A 22,178-nucleotide genomic window follows, 5' to 3' on the forward strand; every position below is an offset into this window, starting at 1 on the left:
CAGCTGCAAACTCTTCAAGCTTTGCCTCTAACCACTTGAATTACATCGTTATGCGCTGTCAATAATATAGCCTGTAGCAACGGGGAAATAGAAATATTGGCAGAGCCTAAGGTAAAATGAAGATTTTTGTAAAAAAAACTTGTAGAAATTGTTCAGATGACATTATTCATTGTCTTACACAACTCAAATAGGAAACTTTGCCTTTTCTTTTTAACTTACCAGATGGAGCCTTAGCATTTACATTCTATGACACGTTCATGGAAAGACTGGGGGATTCGGAGTAGCACCATGTACAAGCAATATTGAAAACACCTGAATATGCAAATGTTCAGCTTCTACTGATTCATATCAGGTGATGTAAAGCTTAGTTTAAAACAGTAGTAAATCTAACCTTGTCGGCCTGCAACAGAAACAGTTAATTTTCCCCCCATTCAGAAACAGGAAATGGAGACAGAAGTAAAGGTTAAACTCTTACCTCCTTGCACCAGTATTACATTTAACAGCTATGACAGGCGCAAGACTGTACTTCATTAAATGCCATTATCCTGTCTCAGGCTACAGCAGCCAGAAAGATTCATCCAGGACAATAACAGGTAAGAGCAAACTGCTGCAATCAACAGCTATGGATCAAGAGCGACAAAATAGAAAAAAAAAAAAACCAAGGGAAGGGAAGGGAAATGAAAGAGAGAACGGAACAAAGCAGAAAAGAGAAGGAAGAGAAAGGAAAAAACCCTCAATAAACAAACAGTGAGAAGTGAAAGAGACAGAATTAGAAAAGTGAGACAGGCAGGGTGGAGAAAGGAGAGACAGATAAAACCTTCACTAATGGAAGCAGCACTTCTTAGTAGACATTAATTTAACAGTTACTTTAATGGTTGATACTAGCTGTATGTCAACTTGATTGATGCGTTGTCATTTTGATAGTTAAGGTTATTGGTAGAGCTGAAGAATTGATGTATTATTACTTTAATTCTTCATTTGGGGGCTTTATTAGGGCATATGGGAATTTAAATTGAGTAACTAAAGAATCTGAATTGATTCATTGGAATCTGATCCCAGCACAGACACAAGGGTGACTACCACAAAAAGGAAAAGCCTATATGAAGGCATTTCAGAGGTTTCAAATATGGAGACTGTTGTGCATTTTTAATGAGAATACCTTTCTATACAGAGAGAGCCATCCATGACATAACCTATTGGGAACCGCCATGGAACGTCCATTAAGTTACTACATATATCCAGTCACTGCCTTATTACTTGCACGCTCATCTTTTTTCCACAGCCTGCCTTAGCTGAGAGCCCTGCAGGGCAAGGACAATGCCTATAAAATAACCAGGATACGGTGGAATAAATCAAAACAAGAGTATTTAAGGAAATGTGATCTTTCCCATTGGAAATATGAAATTAGGTTTTCAAAATGCAGTCCACATGACCTCTTCCCAAGCTTCCAACCTTATTCATATGATGACATGGAAAAAAGTCTTACAGTTGAAACATTTCTCTACAGCTGCCGAAGAGTCAAATTGCATACTTGTTCTTGGACAATCCAACTCTCTAGCTGGAAAACTCAACTCGGGCTGTAATGTACCAAAACCACGTAGCTTTGCCATAACTTCTAGTGATCTCTTTACACAAGAAAAGAATCTTAACATTGCTCTCACACAAACACACCACACAGAGGCAACTGCTTCTTGAAAGACTTTCTTATCCCATGGCAACACAACAGGTATGCAACCTTGCTGTTCTGTGTTAGAAAGGCCTCTCTTCTATGTATCAGATTTTTTCCCCCATGCGCTAGATTTTTCCCCTGTATGCAGTTTTATGTGTGCTGAAGATCCCTATCATTCATGTTTTAAAAAACTTAAATTAAAATAACTGGTGTTAGAGACTTTTAAAAGAGCAATCATTTAGCTAATTCATATTTAAAAGGTTTCCCACCTAACCTGATTCAGACGCGATTTGCCTGTAAGGCAGCTCTAATAGGAAACATCAAGTATGATTCTGTAAAGTGGGTCCTAGTAGGGAAGAGCCTAGCAGGTACTCCAGACCACCTTATGCCGCAAAAAAAGCAGAACTGTAGGCTGGACCAGGCTTACTATTTATTTGTTTGGGAGGAGGCTGAGGACAGGAACGTCCTGTGTTCTGTCTGCTTTAAAATAAGTATCACAAAGGCGGCAAAGGAGATGTCTATATGCCATTTTTTTATTGTTGTTATACATGCTTTAAAAAATATACTCTGCTGAGCTTCCCATTTGTTTCAGCTTGTTAAACAAATTAGGAACATCCACTGGAGCTGGGGAGGACAGGATGGAAAGATTTTCATTTATGAGAAAAACTTTCCCACACACACTTTTGATCCAGTGCTAACAGAGTTAACAGGGTGCATTTTGGGAAATATAAGACATTTAGTTAGCTTTTTAATGCCTGCAGGTTGATGTTTTCCAGCTGTTCCAGACTGTGTACTTTTCTCTTTTTCCTGCTGGATGTAAACTGGGACTCTGGAATACTCCTCCTTTATTGGAGATCCAACCAAAGATTCTTACACGTCCTATGTGAATGACTGGGCAGTACACCCCTTAAGTGCATTAGGTCATGCTGAATTAAACACCACCTTCCCTCTGGAAAGCATGTCTCAGATTTCAGACCTGGTAGCAAACTAAAAGCTAGGGATGGATGAGAAGCAAACAGGCATCAACACAGAGTTTCCAGATTCTTTAGATAATGCCTCTTACTACCCTCCCTGTCTCTAGACAGACTGGAAGACTAAAATACTGGTCTCAGCACTCACAAGGTTCTTAATGATGTAATCCCCAGATCACTTTGAATCCCTCAGCCTGCACAAAGCTTGGATGAAGATCTGACCAAACTTAAGAGTCTTCTGGGTTTTAGTATGAACATAATTTTTTTATCAAGGTCTTGTAACAAACAATGGCCTTACCATGCTGCTGCTTTGAATCAATTACTGCTTAGAATTATTATTAAATCGCATTCAATTAACAAGAATTGCTGAATTTGTCCAGGCCCAGTTGAGCCATTCCATACCATCTCTTTCTTGTCATAGGAATTTCCTTGTGATAGGAAGAAACTACACTCTAGTGTAGTCTTCTACATCTTCAAGAGATTGTATTACAATATTCATTGGCATAAGGTTTAAAAACTGTAACAGTTCCTGTCAGTTTGAACTCCCTTTGCAGCTCTTAAGGAGTAGAGCCATGGAAGTTCACCGAAGAGCAACACAGTCTTGAGCACAAGAATCACAGCTTGGATGGCCATATGTAATACTACGTTTGGGTCTACAGAAATCTTTAAACACAGGCCTTCAATTCTGCACCTCAGTGAATATTCCTTTTTCTGCAAGTATGTACACACACTAAGGCAGCTCTTGATCCAAAATGTAAACACTCCCTTGTCTCTAGCAATCACCCGATTTACCTGCAGCTCTGCTTTCTTCAAAATCCTTAAACAGTTTTTGTTAAATGAAAGCCCCATGTTATTTTACAATGGCAATTCACATTTTAAAAAATACAGTTTCATAGACCAAGATGTTTTTCTCCATTGCTGAATACCTATTTTGGTACTACAACACGCTACTGAAAAATTAGACCAACTGAAAGAGTCTACTCACCAGAAATCAGAGGTGTTGCCTCATAGCACTAAGTAAATGCTAAGTAGCTTCTGTGTACCAGAAATCTTCTACGTCACCAACTGTGTGCCATCAGCAACATTGGCAGAATAGCAGTCAGGCTTGTATTTTTATCCAAAGCCATTTTAGCAGTTTTGTCTATTTGTTTTTCATTGCTTTATATTTACTCAAGCAGTACTTACCATCTTCAAAAATTGCTCCTATCTGAAATGATAATTCAGAGCTATGTTCTGCTTCGCATGGATAAACTGCTCTTGCTTTTCGGGGGGCAACGCTGAAAAATGAAATTAACAATTTTAGTCATTTTTTACTATTATGAAGACACTCTCCTTTCTCAACAATTTTCTCTCCATTCTCACTTGGAGATGACAAACTTTAAACACAATCTCTCATGCATCATTACAGGCTTATAATTCATACACACAAATGCCAAAGCTGAAGCTTCACAGCTTACTGTTGGCATTTCTGAATATCATACTCCCAACTTTATGCACACTTATTTTTATGATAGTTGAACTTGACTTTCAACTACAGTTAAAATTTTGCCAAGTGCTAATCAGCAATGAAATCAATAGTAGGCAAAGCATACTATACTTACTTTACAGACTAATCATCATTATGTCTTCTAAAACATTTCTTCCTGAATCTTGCAATTCAGCTTTTCACTATCACTGTAGAGAATTTCCTTTGTATATTTGTTTACAATATGATTACTAGACTACTGAAGATGCTTTATTGTCCTAAAGACAGTAACGTTTCTAACATTTCAGGCAGTTTTTAGAGGTGTTCCCAGGATGCTCAGTAATAAGCCATCAATATTAATTTGTCCAAAGTACTCATTTCTCCAAGTACCATAAGCAGAAATCTTGGAATATATATTTTGGCACAATTCAATTAATCACGTCTTTGCGAACTGACAGTTTGCTGCTGCCCAATGATGCTTTGTTTAGACACAGCACCCACACCATTAAATCATCTTTTGTTTAGCCCAGGCAACAACAACTACACATAAAACATTTGGAAAGATTCTCCCTGCCCCAAGAAACTGGCAGTCAAACAGACAATGCAGTTCTGGTGCAAAATGCGTCCAGTAATGAGAAATGGAATTTTGTTACCAAGTGTTGGAAATAATTTATGAAAATACCAACAACTTTAATTAGAAAAGCAAATGTTGTAAAACTTGAAGGAAAAAGCTAAGATGGTGAAAACCTTCAAAGGGAAAAGTTAAAATACTTCAAAAGATGGACAACAACATGGAAGGAAGCAGAAACAGGATAGAAGGAAAGAGGCCAAAAGAGTGAAAGAAAAGAATGAAACCACAGAGACAGGTAAATTAAAACACGGGAAAGTCTTTCAGAGGCAAGATGGCTAGGTTAAGAAACTTAAAATTTGCCATGGGTGGCTACAGAAAAGAATCTGTATTTTAAAGACACTGTAAGAGAATCACTGCAGTAGAGAGACACTATAAACTGCCCACCCAAATCAAAGCCTGCTTGTATTAACCAACAAGCCACTTGCTCAGTCTGGGTGGCTCCTACAAGGAGGGTGTGAAGGTGTTTAAAGGAAATATAAGACAAAAGTAGATGTTATTTTTGTTCTGTCAGAATTGCTAAGGTTGAATTTCTTGGTTCGCAGTCAACATTCACATACGCAGAAGACATGAATTAGTGATTGTTAAAAAGATACAGAAAAAAAGGAGCCAAATAAATAACTAGCAAAAGTCGAAGTGTACATCATACCTTTCCACTGCTCTGTCACTCCCAGCGGCAGGGTTAGGGAAGAAGAAAGTGGATGCTGCAGTATTTGTTGCAGCTGTGTTAGCAGACGGAGTATTCATCCACGAGACCATTGACGGGCGGCTTTGACCAGAGCTAAGAGGAAATATATTCAAAGTAGTATTAACAAGGTGAAAAAAATTTCTTTTCTTACTAAAATGTTTGAATCTTCCTAACTAGATAACTAGTTAGATTCACATATTCAAAACCAGTAATAATGTCAAGCTGATTTTGCAGACATGGCTATTGTATGATTCTGCATTTCCTCCTTGAAAGTATTCTCCTACATGCCCTACATCCTAAGCTAAGATGAATTACCTGAGGTATGACATAACCAATAAAAAGACAAAATTCCACATTCCTTATCTAATAAAGACAGATACAATGAAACTGCATACAGCAGGCTATTATTTGAGCTGCCAGTTTGCCTTTACAAGTTTTGACGAATCTATTTAAAAATCTTCTCCATGCTGTACTAAGGCATGTACCACTGGGAAGATTTCAAAAGAGGCTGCAGCTATTACAACATTGGGATCACAATGCTGCCTCTGGATTGAGATCTCACTGACATAACTGCATAGATGATGCCCCAGTGGCTGCCCTCAGGAATATGCCGTTCAAATATGTGTTAAATAAATGGCTGAGCACAAAGTTGCCACAAGAGGAAAAGAAATAGCAGCCAAGGCTAAAACTTCTGTTAGTCATTGAAAAACATACAAAGTCCTCCCCAACATAAAGGATGTTCCTAATTTTATACCTTAAAGAGCTAAAGCGGTCCAACACTGGAAGGCTTTCTTTCACCGCATGGACAGAACAACAAATAGTCTAAACATTTAATGTTAGCATATCTTTGGAACAAAGAGCGGGACTTCAAGCAGTTCCTAAGCAGAAACAGAATTAAAATCATTCACACACAGCTTTCACACAGGAATCATCACTCAGAAGTACAGACTTCACAATACAGCATTTATCAGTTCGTCCTATTCCAAGATTAACTTCTTAGATAGCATAAATCCTCAAAGTACCACCAAAATCCAGGAACCCAGTCACGAAGGTTTCTGCAGAGATGTAAATGCAACCTAATCAAGGTGGATTAATCTGGTCAAGATTCTGTGGGGTGTAACTGCACACCTAATCAAGGTGGATTGACCAAAAGCAAAAAAAGGATCAACAATAATTGTAAATCAATAAAAGAAAGCAGGAAACCTAACTTACATAGCTGAATTTAGCCTTCATGTTCACTGGGACATTTAATTTCTAGAAGAAAGAATGACTATTGTTGGTTTGCACAACATGGTTTACAACCAAATTCAACTTTCACAGACTGATTTTCCTAGCCAATATATCTCATAGTCATTCTAGCAATTACATAGTTAAGCAGACATTTATTTTTATTATTAATTTTTAAATTTAGTACATTATAACATGGTGAATGGCACATTCCTTATTTAACAAGGCAATAGTTTTTCCTTTGGATCTGTGTCAGGCAGCATTTGGATGAAAACTGGAATTCACAGTGTATGAAAAACAGCATTCTACAGTTAATTCCATGAATAAAAATGAAACTTAGATGTGCTGGAATCATAACCAAAAGGGTTTATCAAAACGTGCTCTGGTTTTAAAACTATCACATTTACCAAATAAAAGAAGGAATCATATGTAAAAAACTGAATTAAAACTGTACTGTGCTGACTAGCAACATATTTCTCGCTAAACTTTGAGAAGAGGACATCTAGTCTGCTTCACCACTTCTGAATCTTCCACTATACAATTATTTACATCTTCCAATAATTACACACCTCTGAAGATGAGCACCTACATAATTTTGCTGTTTACTTTTACTTGAACTTGTCCTTTTCCATTTTTAGCTAATCATAGAAAACTTTTCCTCAGGTAAAACAAAAACCTTCAGCTAGAAGTGACATTATTCAGCAACAAAAAACTAAAAGTGAACACTAGCATTTCTATTATTTTCTCTAAATACTGAGGATAAAACATTTCTGAATGGTACCGTAAGGTTTATAAAAGTTTGCTAGAAAGTAGATTATTTCTCCCTCAGGTGCAGAATTACGTTTTAACTCAGTAAAATAAGAGGTGAACCTAAGAGAAAAGTTTTTCAAAAGTGAACTAAAAAAAGTATCCTACTTGCATAGACTAAACTATTATACTTAAAACAATCGGGATATTTAAATAAAAACCATTTTCCTTGTCCTCTTTTTTATTCAATTCAAATCAATTCCAACATTAAGATTGGTGTCAGGCTCACTTCTGAAAGCGGTAAAACTACAGAAAATAGAAAAATAATACTCCGAGTATATTGCCTGAAGAGTATTAAAATGCCTCTAATGCAAACTAAGCACAATTCAAGAATATTCTACCAAGTGGTCTTCTCTAGTGCATACCTCAGATGGGTGTTGTTTGATTTTCAACAAGTGAATAATAAAATTCTCCACATATTAAATATTTCATTGAAACATGCATCATATTAATCTATGCAACTTACTTGATCAGCTCTAGAACAACACACACCACCTGCAAGTCACAGGATTAATGATTTCAAAACAATACTTAGAACAGAGAAGACACAAAAGATACCCTCTGACCCAGGAAAGCAACGGTCATTCATAAGAATATTTGGAATAAATACCAGATGATTTCTCACTGAGACTTGCCGAGAAAAGAAAAAAGGAGGAAAGGCATGCGAATAAAGGAACAGAAGATGAAATAAAATGTTCAGATCCATGTCATGGCACGTTTATTTCTCAAGTTACAGGACTCAACAAGAAGGATAACCTACCAACTAGTAAGACTACACTGTCCTTTACCAGTCAGCATTATATAAAAGCATATGAAAACTAGCAGATTTTCTATGAAATCTGAGCCATTCCAACAGCTCTAATGGAAAAATGCTCCAGAAGTGCAGGTACATGGAGCACTGGGCTGTTCCCTCCCCCACTTTTTGATTAATTCCCTTAATACATATCAGCTGTAGTGAAATCACTGCAGCACAGCTCCCGAATTTGCCTGTCACTTTCAGCTCCTAGTTACCGAGCAAGAGATCATCCTCTAAGATACAGCGGGGGGTGGGACAGGACATTTTTCAATAGCAATAGTTTCACCATATTTAAGAAGGAAAAAAAACCCAAAACCCAACTTAAAGTATTAAGCACATTCTAGAATTTCAGGGTTTGGGGTTTTTTAATTATTATTTATTTACTGTACTTGGCTATCTCAGGAACCATTTAATTTTATTATTAAAAAAGAAGGTTTTACTCGATAGTAAAAATCAGTCCCAATGTTGTATGTGTAAGCAATAAACTGCTGGATATTTTTTTTTTTTCTTGAAAAGATTCTTGTGGTAGCAAAGTTACCTTGCTATAAAGCTTTGCATGCTTTGTTTATAAAGATGATGACATATTAGAAAGCACTACGTATCTTATCATATAGCATCTCAACTTTAAGAAGGTACATTGAAAAAATACTTTCTCCTACGGGCTAAAACGAAGGGAATGCATTTCCTGTGAGGAGAGAAAGAAAGAAGAAGGGAAAAAAAAAAAAAAAAAAGCCTAACATCACCATCTCTCTTTGAGAAAAAATGCTATTGTCTGACATAGTGAACACTGGGAGAAGGGAGGAGGGGGAAATGGCCTTACTGAAAATAAGCTAGAGATTTTGTACTGATATTCAGAAACAAACTCCTGAAAACAAGATTTTATTGGATGTTTATCTGGCTGGTTCCTAAGGTAACACAGCTAAAGAGCAGCCTCTTATCTTGAGAGTGAAGAAGAGATTCTGTGAAAAAAACCTACACTGCAACTCCTGAGAAAAAAAGGGTTGTTTCATAGATGAGTTTGGCAGCCCCATGGTTGTGGTATCACAGTGTTTGGCTGACAAACTCAATGAAAGTGTTCTTAAGAGGTTTCATTATAAGATGACACAGTGTATCAAAAGGTGTTGGCTATTTCTGATTCGATATGCGATCCAATACTCTCTACCACCAGACAATCATCTTCCCGCATGTTAAAACCCCTATGCCTTGGTGAGGCTGGGGAGCAAAAAAACACATGGACAAAATTCTAGAAATTGTCCATAGCTGCAGCAAAGCTGGAGACAAAACAGAAGGGCAGCATTTCCTCATCTGTGTTCCCTCTGAAAAGAAACTCCACCTCCAAAATTTAAAGATTGTAACATGCGTGCTAAAGTCCTGAACCCTCGTTTATACAGAACACTTTAGCCAGCACTGAAATAGAGGTTTTGTTAAACTTGGATTGTGAGGTCTCAGTGAAGCAGCTAAAACATTAGTGAAATGATCTTTCCTGCCAGTCTGGTAAATCTGAAGCTAATGACTACAGCAGCTAAGTTAAAGCATTTTTAAATGATAATTCAGACAAAGCAAAAATGAAGTATGTACATCCAATAAGCTTATAGAATACTGCCATTCCTTTTTGAAAAAAATAATAATAATGAGGGGGCTGTGATCCCTGGAATGATACAAAAAAAGGAGAAGGGAAAAGAAATGAAAAGAAGGGGAAAAAAACCAGAAAAACTTAGCTCATCACAGTGGTTGCACCCACAACTCTCCCTGCTCTGAGCACACATACCACTTAACCCGTGCTCAAACAGCGGGGCTGCTGTCAAGCCCAGCTGCCTACCCCACTGGAAGACAAGGAGATGGCAAGGTCTATCTTGTATGAACCACATGACTAATTTATATTATGCCCATTTCAAAGGAGCTGCAAAATGAGGGCTATTGCTCTGCTTGCATAACAAAAGGGTACAAAAAGAAGTGCCTGCTCTGCTAAACCCACTCTCAAACTGCTGAGTCACTGAAGAGGTGGCAGCTGAAACAAAACCAAACTGCAAAATAAGCACAATGACCAAACAGCTGTTAAAGCAATTTCTTTTAATAAAATAAGATGATGATATTAGATATTATAAAAAGTTTTCAAGACATGGAAACTGAAGTCACTCATCATTTATGTAAAACTGCAAATTCACACGACTGCCAGAAAGTACCAAAAGAAACTATTTCAATTTTAAGGAGACTACAGATGCAGTTCTACTGATGTAGATATAACAAGGCTGACAGGAATTCATTCAGCAGTCAAACAAAATTAATAACTATCTCCAAGGCTTCTGTTACGTGCAGAGCACCACTATTTCTGCCCTCCCTTGCCATCTGATGGCTCTTTTAACATCAGTTTCCACACTGGGAATTTGAACAGCCTGCAACTTCACGAAGAGTGAGTAGCTTCTTCACAACCTGGTCACAAAGACCCTGAAAGCACTCAGGATGCGGCACAGCACAGCTTTCATGACCATTTTGAAAGCCTCTGTGTATATTAAAAACCCAGAGATGATGCCCATAGTGTATCACATATACATCACTGAGCTGGATAACAGAATATTTCAGTGCCAGGAGAATCAATAAAGAAGAACTGTGAAGGAAAGAAAAGAAAGACTGGATTATTTCCTCTGCCACGAGATCCTTGCGTATTCCAAGCCATTTACACTGGTGCTTCTATTTCTCCTCTGGGTTTTGAGTACCTTCAGTATTTGGACTGTCAGGGCTGCAACTTACATGCTCCTACAGCAGCATCCAAGGTGGGATTCAGTCTGAAAACCATGAATCTTACTAGTCTGAGCCCAGAAACATAACTGCTTTAACAAGCCATGCACCCCCACTCATATACACACTTGGTGAAGAGGTTTGAGGGACAGGATGCTTTCCATCCCCTCCAGATGCAAAATCCCAAAGGCCTACAGAGGGAAAGAGAAGGGGGCAAGGTAAACAGTTACAGACAGTATCATCACCTTGAGGAAGGCTACCCACGTCCCGTAGCATGATTCCATCCAGAAGAGCCATCAGAAGTCACACCATGTTCCACTTCCCCAGGAAACCCAAAGACCCTGCAGTCTCAGATCCCAAAAATGAACTCTTCAGCTGAGGAACAAGACATTAGTTTTCATGATCTGAATGAAGAGATCATGCAGATAAGGTAGGGGACTTCCAACCAAAAAGGAAGACTGACCCAATTCTGAAAACCCAGCAGTGAGGGGTAAGTCTGTAAACTCTGTAGATAAGCCCTAGCATAGGGCATTGTGCTATAAACCCAAACAGATCTCATGACAACAACGGGTCAGTAACAGTAACAAATCTTTCTTTCCTTATCAGAAAAAAAGATGCTCAGAAAGATTAATTACAACACATACCAAAGTCTAGGGAATACCAAGTGTTCAGGTTTTTTGGTTCATTCTGAGGTTGAGTGAAGACAGACACAAGGCAGTCCACAGTGTCCTAGGACATGACTTGTAATCCACTTTCAACAGCTCAGTCATCACGGTAAGGGAAACAAACCTACACTGAGGTGGTTGGAGGTGAGCTGCCACCATAGCCAGCACTCTGGGAAAGGCTGAATAAGACAGACCTTGTATCAATAAATGGTTCTGGCCCACTGGGAAGTCAGTGAAGAGCTTGATAAACACCACCACCCTGATTACTGAAGGTCAAGATGAAGAAAACTAATCTGGAATTCTGGAATTACTACAGGTAGCCTGAATTGTTAAATTAAGACAATTCAGTAATCTGAAGACCAGTAATAGGCATGATCTCCTTTCCCTCTAAAATAATAGGAAATAGCTGCCTTATGTATGACCCCTTCTGTTAGGATTAGAGCATATAGGCTCTACAGCTGTAGGGAAGAACCTCTTCTCAAAGCAGCACCACAGAATAAAGAACAGTTAGTGGTGTGAGCACACAGACATGTACGAGAACAGACACAGGAGCAAGAGTTCAACACCTAACCTAGATGTAAAAAAGTAGCACCTCAGTCAGAAGAGTCATAGGAGGTGCAGACATTGGAAGGAGGAGAATGAAAGGAGGGCATGCCCAAACCTTACACAGATTCAGAGAATCAAAATGCACGGGGAACAAAGTGTGTGCAGGCCATACAACCAAAACAGCGTAAGTAATAGTTTCTCTGAAGAAAATCTGTTGCAGGGCCTGGAACTTCAGATGGATTCAAATGCAAGGTCCTATGGTTTAAGACAAGATATGCTTCTATTTCTCAAAGAGATATCAATTACCATAATAACATTTTTTGGCATAGAGTAGGTTAGTTATAAATATCAAAAAGCCCAAAGCTATGTTCAAAAGTAGTAATTTCTAATGCATAATAAAACAGAACTGGGGAAAAAAGTATTTTAATAGTACCTAAACAATATATAAAACAGGCTGAAAATTTAAAATAATTTTGATCTAGGTAACCAAAGTCTAGTAAATTTTACAACCAAACCACAACAGCTGCAGAAAAAAGTTGCCCTTGCCGTTTTTTAATTGAATTATATCACTTCATGTCTGTTATTGTATCTTTTACACTATCACCTACTTCACTACAAGATGACATTAATGAAAAAATTTCTTTTTTACAAATTCTAACTTAAATATATCTATACAAGAAAAGTACATTGTATTAGACACACATGTATATACACCTAGTTTAGCTATCACTATCACTGTACCTATACATTGCTTGCATGTGTAAAGCCATAATATAATAGGGTGAAAGTCAAACCATGTAACACTGGTTTTCAATTGCATGTAAAAGGGAAGATCAACTACTGTTCCACAGTTCAACTGCACTTCAAGAGCTATCCATAACACCTGCCAATACACATCACATTTTTGTCCTCCTCTTCCCCTCACTCTTGGTTTGATGGCTCAATTTTGTATGTCAACTCATTTTATTTTCTGAATTTCCAGCATGGTGTTTTATTTATTCACCCTTCCCCTTTTCACTCTGTCTTCCCCTTATCTATTGTCAGCAGATTCCTGGTGCTTCTGGTGACACATTTATATGAACACTTTTCTTTACCAAAGCTGCCAACTGACTGCCTGTTGCCACAGAATCGGCAGGGAGCAGCAACCTGCAGCAGCTTCCAGAACGGAATAGCAAAAATATTACTAGGAAAGAAAAAGAGAGGAAGAAAACACAAATTCATTCACCACGAGAGATTAGCAATAACCCTTCCTCAGATCAACCAGGGTTTGAAGTAAGTCTGAAGGAAGGAGCAAAGGACGGATTGTGGGGTCTAAACTCCCCAGGTAATTTGCAATTGTAGGGTAGACAACAGTTTGGGGGAAACTGATGGCTATGGATAAAAGATGGTTGGAAGTTTGCTTGCTTAGGATTGGGGGTTTTTATTTAAATCCAGGTCAGAATAATATTATGGGCAACTCACAAAATATAACTATTCTATATGGAGGGAACAAAATGTTACAATACATGACCTACTTGTTAAAACAAAGGCACAAGGTGGCAAGTATCATTATGTATAATACATAATACAAATATGTATTTATGCGTTCTACTTTACAAAATTTGCTTTTGACAAATACCCAAAACAGGGAATATTGCTTATTTTCCAGTGTCTCATATAGCATAAGATACAGACCAAAGAAAACTGCTAAAGAATGTCTATACTGATAACCGCATTTCATCTAGAAGATACAGCTTACCTTCAGAATGCTGGCTATGGTGGCAATTTGAATTAGAAGGAATGTGCAAGGAACTGGGTGTATCTAACACAAACTCTTTTTTTCCCCTCAGAACTACTGTGGCTTTGAGGGGAAATAAAGAGCATTTTGAGAATGTACTGGTGGTGACTCTAGACCAACATCAGTCCCAAAACAGTCTGAAACATGTTCTCCTTACAGAAACAGTAATCACCTGGAGCTCTGTCAAAGTGGACTTTGACAGTGGTTCCAGTGGAACCTGAGGAAGACAGATGGCTGTACAACGTTAATTCTGTAGCTTCAGGGCAAGTACGAACTTTTAAAGCAGAGAGGAAAAAGAAATAATGCAAATGCTTTGGTTAACATTAAACGGAGATTGCCATTGCTGCTCTGCCTTAAAGGGAAAAAAATGCCCATACCAGTGGAGAGCACTACAAGGCAGGAATACTCCGTCCAGCTCACTACTATAATTATCAGTCTATATCTGAGATTATGCTAAGCATCCATGGATAGAACAGGTCTTCAAACAATACATGTTTATCACACAGTACTTCATCAAGCAGAAAAAGTAATTTGCCTCTTCTGAGCTATTTGGAATTTGAATCCTGTGTCTACACAAATGATTCTGTAATTTTGTGATTGACAGGGGGAAAAAGCTCTATGTTCTACCACAGAGTGTATGTAAAAATAAATGTATTTATTTTTAGTATTTGGCTCTAGATGGAAGTGTGAAGTTAAAAATATCTTCAGAAAAAAGGTCGAAAAAAAGTTTAGGGTGCAAGATAATCTCAGAACCGCAAACTTGGGTCTCCACTGAGAGCCACCCCTGCTGTGGGCAGTAAGAACTAACCATCACCCAGCTCTCTGCTCACCCTTACAGCAGTACATGACAACACAGGGCATATGTCTGATCCACACAGAGCTTTCAAAGAAAAGCTAGCATCAGGCAGACATACACTTATAGACATGAAAACCAACAGCTTAGCAGGGCTTCAAAATGGCACATATGTGAAACATCACCTTCCAGTTACACCGTATGCATAGTACATCTTTAAATATTGACATGACAATTGAGCAGTCAGGGCTTTGTGAGACATTTCAAATCAGTGGTACAGCCCTTGCACTCTTCACTTCTTTCACCACTCTGGCTATCAGTCCCCTCCCAGTGCCAGCCAGGAGGCGAGACTGTATTTGCCTTCATTTGGTGCTCCCCTCACCATGCTGGAAGCTGTAGCTCCTTTTGTTTTTAAAGGTGGGACAAGGAAAGGGCATGCATCACAAAAAACTCTGCCAGGAAACATCATGGTGACAACAGCTATCTTTCAGGAAAAAACATGCTCTTCCTTTCTTGAAAACAAATATCACAAAAAGTATTCTTGCTATCTATCACGTGTTCTTGCTTAAAGCAAACTACTGATATAAACCAGCCCTGGAATATCTGACATATCTTGACCCACAATGCAACATCCCTCCCGGGGGAAACAATGGAAGCAATTCTTCTACCACAAAGAAGTCACCATCACCTTGTTGACTACATAACTCCGTAGTGATCAATCTCTTACAAGTAACACCCATGTGTTATAAACATCAGCAGAAACTTGAGAAACCAGATCCTCTTCTATTTCCATCTCCCCTAGACTCAGCGTGGTATTTACTGTAGCTCAATGAAGATCTGCAATACCATTTTAGAGAGGATACCGAGACTTTAAGAATTGCTTTTGTTCCAATTTGGCACAAAATGCAAAACATTTTGAAATCCTGCACAAACAGAAAGGATTGTTTCTCCACCTAATTCTGGGGTAGTCCAGTTTATGAGAATTGTCTGTGACCAAAGCAGAGTTCAACTGCCAATGCTACATTTCCTGGAGCTGAGAGAGCTCCACAGCTACACAACGACAAGACAACCACCGCCGTTCCCTGCCCACAGGTTCCCATGATGTACAATGACTGCTGAAGCCCACCAAGTACATTCTTCCATAGGTGACATCTACCCCTGCCATTAATACAGTGAGGTGGTTTGGGGGTTGGGATGGTGGGGGGTTTAATTTGGTTTGGGGTTTTGTAGTAGTTGTTGTTAAGGCAAGGCCCTCTGCGTCATCAGAATTAGAAGGTGAAAAGAAGCCGTTGTGAGTTGAGAAAGTAGAGGAAAGAAAGAATGTACCATTCACAGACTACTCTCCGTCACTGTCCAAGCTTGTTACAGAGGTAGCTCTTAAGTAAACTTCACAGACAGGTGAGCAGAAGAAAGAAACTGCTTTTGACAAATGATCTAGACCAGGGGTCCTCAAACTATGGCCTGCGGGCTGGATACAGCCCCCCAGGGTCCTCAATCCGGCCCCCGGTATTTACAGACCCCCCCTGCCGGGGGTTGGGGGGGGAACCAAACAGCCGCAGATGACTGCCTGCCACTTCATCCGTGCGCCGGCCCCCTGTTTAAAAAGTTTGAGGACCGCTGATCTAGACGCTCATACCATGCACTTTTTCCCTTCCAAACAGAACTGTTTAAGTACTGTTTCCAAATGAGTGCAAAACCTCAAGCCATCTGAAAGTTTCCAAAACAGCAGTACAGTATAATTTTTGATGAAAATTAACAAATGCAAAAAATGCAAAGTTCCTTCAAACACCTAAAGCTCCTGAACCCTCTTGATAAAACACCACCTTTTATACTCTAAAGTGACATTAGCAATGTTCTGCTATCCCTACGTTTCCTTGATTAGCTATGCTCGCTTTCATAGATGTTCCAGTTTTATACCATCTACAGATGCACCTCTTTTTGTCAAATATAGCTTACTGGTAATCCTACCCACTACTAGTGGGCAGTACAAGAGGAAGGAGTAACTTCAGTCCTCTACTGAAAAAACAACATTTATGTAAAATACCTATAAAATCCGGAATTCTTTCAGTACATATGAGAAAATATTGCTCCAGCTAATAAGTACTCTAATCAGCAGTTAATTATTCGTATGTGCATATAGAAATATAAACCCATTATGGCTATCTATATATTCTCATGCGTTACATACACCTACACATATATTTTATACACTTGCTTCATCCACAGAATAGACTACTCAGAATGCTATTATGGAAAATATTTGTAACAAATCTTTTCTCCAGAAATTCTTCCATCTTCTTGGCACTTAAGGCTGGAAAACTTTGTCTTGATATGTTAAAGTTTGTATGAATAGCAAACCAGAGAATTCAATTCAAGTTCAACTTCTGATTTAAAAAACAAGTTATGTTCAGCTTTTTGCATATCAAACCTGAATATGTATTACAGAGATAGCATGAACATTGTAATGTCCGTTTTTGCTAAACTGAAGTCATGCTTAAAAACTGAACATCTACAGAGTCTACTGAAAGTGACAGACTGCACCTTTCATTGGAAAATAGGTTTTTAATTTCTTAAGAAAATTCTTAAACAGCACCTGAGCACACACTCATTACAGTGTATTTATCTGAACCCCAAATTTGGCCCTAAATCTTAATAGCCCTGCATCCAAGTTGTTTAGACACTAGCTTAACAGCGTCTCAAAATAAAACTAGGGTAATACATCATACAGAGAATAACTTACATATTCATTGCCTAAATAAAAAACATCTAACATTTTATAACAGGTTACAGTAAAATGCACTAGGTTTCCATAGAAAAAGAACATTTATTTCCTACAAACATTCAAGTACCCTCTAAGATCCACCACAACATGTAAACACATAGCATTTTGTAGCAGAAGAGAACAAACACGATTATACGTAATTTCTAAAAATCACTCACCACCAAACTGAAAAGGGGAACGTGTTTCATGTGTACAATCATATTAGTGGAAAAATCATTACTTAATATTCAGGTTACTTACAGATTTGTTGTCCAGCCTGTAAGATCCCCACTGTCCATAATAAGGTGATTTCCATCCAGGACCCCGGGGGGACTACTAGAGAAGGCAAGTGTCGGAGACTGGGAAGAAAGAGAATCCATGCTCCCAGTTGGGGTGTCTTCTCTGGGACAGCTGTGACTGTCAGCTAGAAAAGAGAGCACAAGTCAGAAGGATGCTAAGAGAATCTTCTCATGAGCCAGAGAAGCTGCTTTGGTAACCATGTCCTGAAATATACACAAGAAGAAACCTTCCTGTCCCATCTTCACAGGGTATTTTGGAACACAAGCAATCCCCCAGCATTTCCCCAAAAGGTACCATTCCATAATTTCCTCCATCATTGTCACCAAGCTATCTTCACAACCCAATGTATTCCTGGTCCCCTTTTCAACATTTTTTTTTTTTTTACGTGGATGAAATGCTAGATTATGGGGGGGTGGGGGGTGGGGGGTGTGTGGTGTTTAGACAAATGTATCACTTCAGACAACAAAATAGCCTAGGCCATACACCTTTGCACACCTCTCTAAAAACAAAGTCTCCAAAAAAAAATTAATACACATTTGAGGAGATGATTGCTCTCAATCCATAACCACAATCCTATCAAACATGAAACAATGAAACATGGGAAGGTTAGAATAGGCAGGAGTTAAGCAGGAGATCTCTAACAAAACACACAATACCCAAGAATATTATTTTATTACCCCTTTTTAATGGTGTTACTTTTAAGAGAATTCATTGTATTCTGGTCTACTATTTGTTTTCATAGGGTACTCTTAGAACATCACTCAGGAGGCAACACATTGAGATATGATTGCTAAATAAAACATTAAAGGAACATCATTCCTATCCCACAGACAGTAAGAAAAAGTTACTAATGTGTCACAGCACTCCCTGCAAACCACGCCAACACATCTAGCCAAGCAGCATGTTCTTCACTGAAAAGCTAACTTCACCCACAGTTTTGCCCTTTAAAATTTTTATTTCAACATCAGCTGTATGTTTTACAAATTCTAAAGGAGAGGTGTACGAAATAAGGATGATTGCAAACATTGAAATGCCCAGCACAGTTAAGCCTGCAGTCTCAAATAGGGCCTGTGGCTGATTTCAGAATATTAACGTTTAACAGTAATGTGGGTCATTTCCAGCCACCCCTTACAAGGGTCCCTGCAACCTTTCCTTTCCTCCTCTGTTCATCCTGCTCCCAACTTGCACTCGTGAACGTGGCCCACAGCCCTGCTAAATAACACCATACAAGTCCCTCTAGAGCAGATTAGATACCACTGACCCCACAGTCTTGGTAAAAGAGTTCTGTTCCTCTGGGGCCAAAAGCTTTGGGGAAAAAAAATAAGCCACCAAGTCCTAACACAGCATCACAATAAAATGATCAAAAGCTGTTAAAACGTCGTGCTTTTTTGACAAGCTGTATCTCCTACATACAGTACTATACACAACAAAGTCCTGTACAATATTACTTTCTAATTCCAAATTAATTAGCTTCTGCACAGTGAACAACTGAGCTTCATTCTACTCCACCAAGCTAAGCAGTACTGTTGCAATTATTTCATTTTTTTACTTTTTGCTTCATTAATTAAAAATACAACAACAATTAAATGTGGACAATGAAAAGCCACCTTCACTGGATAAAAATCCTTCTCACAACTTTATTACTGCCTCAACCAGTTCAATTCCTTCTGCTTCAAAAGCAGAAAGCCTACAAAGAACTACTTGCCTGCTTCCCCAGCCATCTTGTCCTCACCTCCTCCAGCAAGTCTCAGAGAACAACTTCCCTAGAGAATAAAATGACACGCAACTAAAACCACCAAAATTATAAAAGTGATCAGCTGAAAATTTCTCTCTAAAGCAGCTGCTAATTTAAGGATCTAAATTAGCCTGTAGTAACAAAGTATGATAAGCTCTGAGGAGGAGAACATTAACTTGGGAAAGTGAGTCACTTGCACTCCAGCCCAATCCTGCTCACCTCACACCTCCTTGCTGTACCCAGGCCACCATGCTGCCACTCACATTTACGTGACATGAGAACCATAGGAGTGTCAGGTAAAAACTAATTAATTACATCCCATTTGCAGATGTACGTGTCGCAATGATAAATATCTGAGAGATTAGACAGTAATATTGCAATTTTACTTCATAAAGAAACTGAATTCCTTAAAACTGAAAACGTTAGTCCTTTTAATTCATCACTATTTCTTTGCAAAGTAGCAGTATTAATGCAGCCCAGATTAACAAACTACATACACCTTACAAGAAGGGCAAACAAGAATGGTTTACCTCAACCATTCATTCACTTTAACATTATTAAAACACCAGTAGAAAGGAATATTAATCTGTTCTTTAATATTATTAATTTGACCAACTCACCGCATCTCTCTACAGAAAGCAGAGTTTTTTCTGTTGAATTGTTTCTCAGAGCACACAGAAGAAGTAAAAAAAAACCAACTAAACACTTCGGTCATGCACAGCAGAGTCTACATTGGAAACCGCACTACCCAAGCAATTGCATTTGACATTATCATAAATGAAACTGTGTGTTAAATCCTTCGTCAAATTTTACTTTCCTTCCCATCCTTCCTAAACTAGTGTTGCCTCACAGTCAATACTGCATGGCACTCTCAAAAATAAAATAGCAGGAAAACGCCTGCTAATTTCCATGGGATTAAGTGAACATCCTCTAAAACTACATTCAAGAATTCTTTACATTTCTGATGTTTTCAATTATCTGTTTCTGTAAAGTAAAACAATACCTTTATTCAGGAAAAAGCAATTCTGTATAACTGCAAAAACAGATGACTAATGATCATCTAGCACATTTTCATGATTAAAAACAATATATGCTCAAAACCTAAGTCTACAAAATATAGCATTATTGCTCTGCTTGCAAAGATTTCATTCATCAGTGGCAAGAAGTTTTGCTAACTTCAGAAATTTTAATAACTCCTGTACATGGCAGAAGCCATAAAATTGTATCTAGTTATCTCTCTGATAAGCTTAATAAATGTTTCTGATTAATGCCCATCTCATGTTGGGCCAAACTGTATCTTCCAAACAGTCGTTGGCTGAAGACATCTACAGGTGATAAAGATAATGGAGAATCAATTGGCTGCTAATTAACATACTCACTGATTAATGCATGTACCTTCACTTTGTTAGGCTCTGTTTTCAGGCATGACCCATGTAATATGCATTGCTAATCATTACAGCATCTCCCATCCAGTTTTTGTCCTGTGTGAAGGTACTTAAACTATCTCCTTGAGTTTAACACAAAACCCTTTACTGTAAGGGATTTTGCAGTTTTGAAATCATGCACCTGTTTTATAAACCTGTTAAAATCTCTCAGAATTCATTCTGAAGAGTGTACATCTGATCTGAATTAATGATTTTTTATTGTCATCCCATGAGAGCCACATCGAGCAGTAATTCCACAACTTACCTCTACTCATCAATCCCATTCGTACATCCAAGGCTGGCCCTTTTTTTTGCCACTTTTTCTTTTTCTTTGCATTTTTGCTTTTCATTCTTTTCACTTTTGCTTTTCATTTAATAGTTTATGATGAGCCGGTTGCCCACTGTGACTAACACAGACTGAGCAGAGTCACCATATTTAAAGACGTAGTCCTTCATTCTGTGGCCGCAGGCTAACTTTTTCCTCTAAAATTTGTAAATTCACTTCTGAATACAATCAAACTTAGTTTGTTTGAATGGGTGAAGCTTGGCACATGACCACAACTCCTATGTGACTACCATTGTCATTATTTGCAATTCCTCCTAACTTTGTCCCATATCAAATATATCACCAAGGATTTGCATTTACCTTTCTAAATACTGCTACTACATTAGCATTCCTCCAGTTTCTTCAAACTTCTTGCAATGCTACAAGATGTTTTAAAAATCAACATTGCCAAACCATACAACCCCATGACCAGAGAATTGTTTTAGGACAAGTTAGATGGCTTCACATTGTTCAAAGTATTCACCTTGCAACAGTCCTACCTGTGAAGGTTTCTGCTTGATCTTGCTGATTATAAATCCCACACTGATTTTCATAACTAAGCTGTTTTTAACAATTCTTCAAAACCTGTAACATATATTGACTGCTAGCTATTTTCTCTTCCCATGCACCCACCCTTTTCCTGTATTTTGCTTTGTGGAGCCAGTAAAGATCCTAAGCTGCTGGAGATTAAAAAGCCTTTAAAGTTTTGACATGATTTGTTCATTAAAGAGTGCATTAAGGACACTGCTGGAATTGAATCAGCTTTATAGTTTTCATTTAAACTCAGAATTCAGGGGCTCCCTAACACTGAGTGTCTAATATTTTTACTGTTCCTCTCCTCTCACTCCTCTGCTTCCATTATTGT

General features: G+C 38.3%; 1 protein-coding gene across 1 annotated transcript in view; it reads right to left on the bottom strand.

The window, feature by feature from the left end:
• Positions 1–22,178, bottom strand: part of ARHGAP10 (Rho GTPase activating protein 10) — a 154,850-nt gene that overhangs the window by 6,283 nt on the left and 126,389 nt on the right. The window contains exons 20-22 of the mRNA XM_056361295.1: positions 17,791–17,953; positions 5,383–5,514; positions 3,826–3,917 (exon numbers count right to left, since the gene is read on the bottom strand). Coding sequence (XP_056217270.1) covers positions 3,826–3,917; positions 5,383–5,514; positions 17,791–17,953 — 387 coding nt within the window. The remainder of the gene's footprint in view (positions 1–3,825; positions 3,918–5,382; positions 5,515–17,790; positions 17,954–22,178) is intronic.

The sequence above is a fragment of the Falco biarmicus genome, chromosome 1, assembly GCF_023638135.1.
Source record: "Falco biarmicus isolate bFalBia1 chromosome 1, bFalBia1.pri, whole genome shotgun sequence".
NCBI lineage: Eukaryota > Metazoa > Chordata > Aves > Falconiformes > Falconidae > Falco > Falco biarmicus.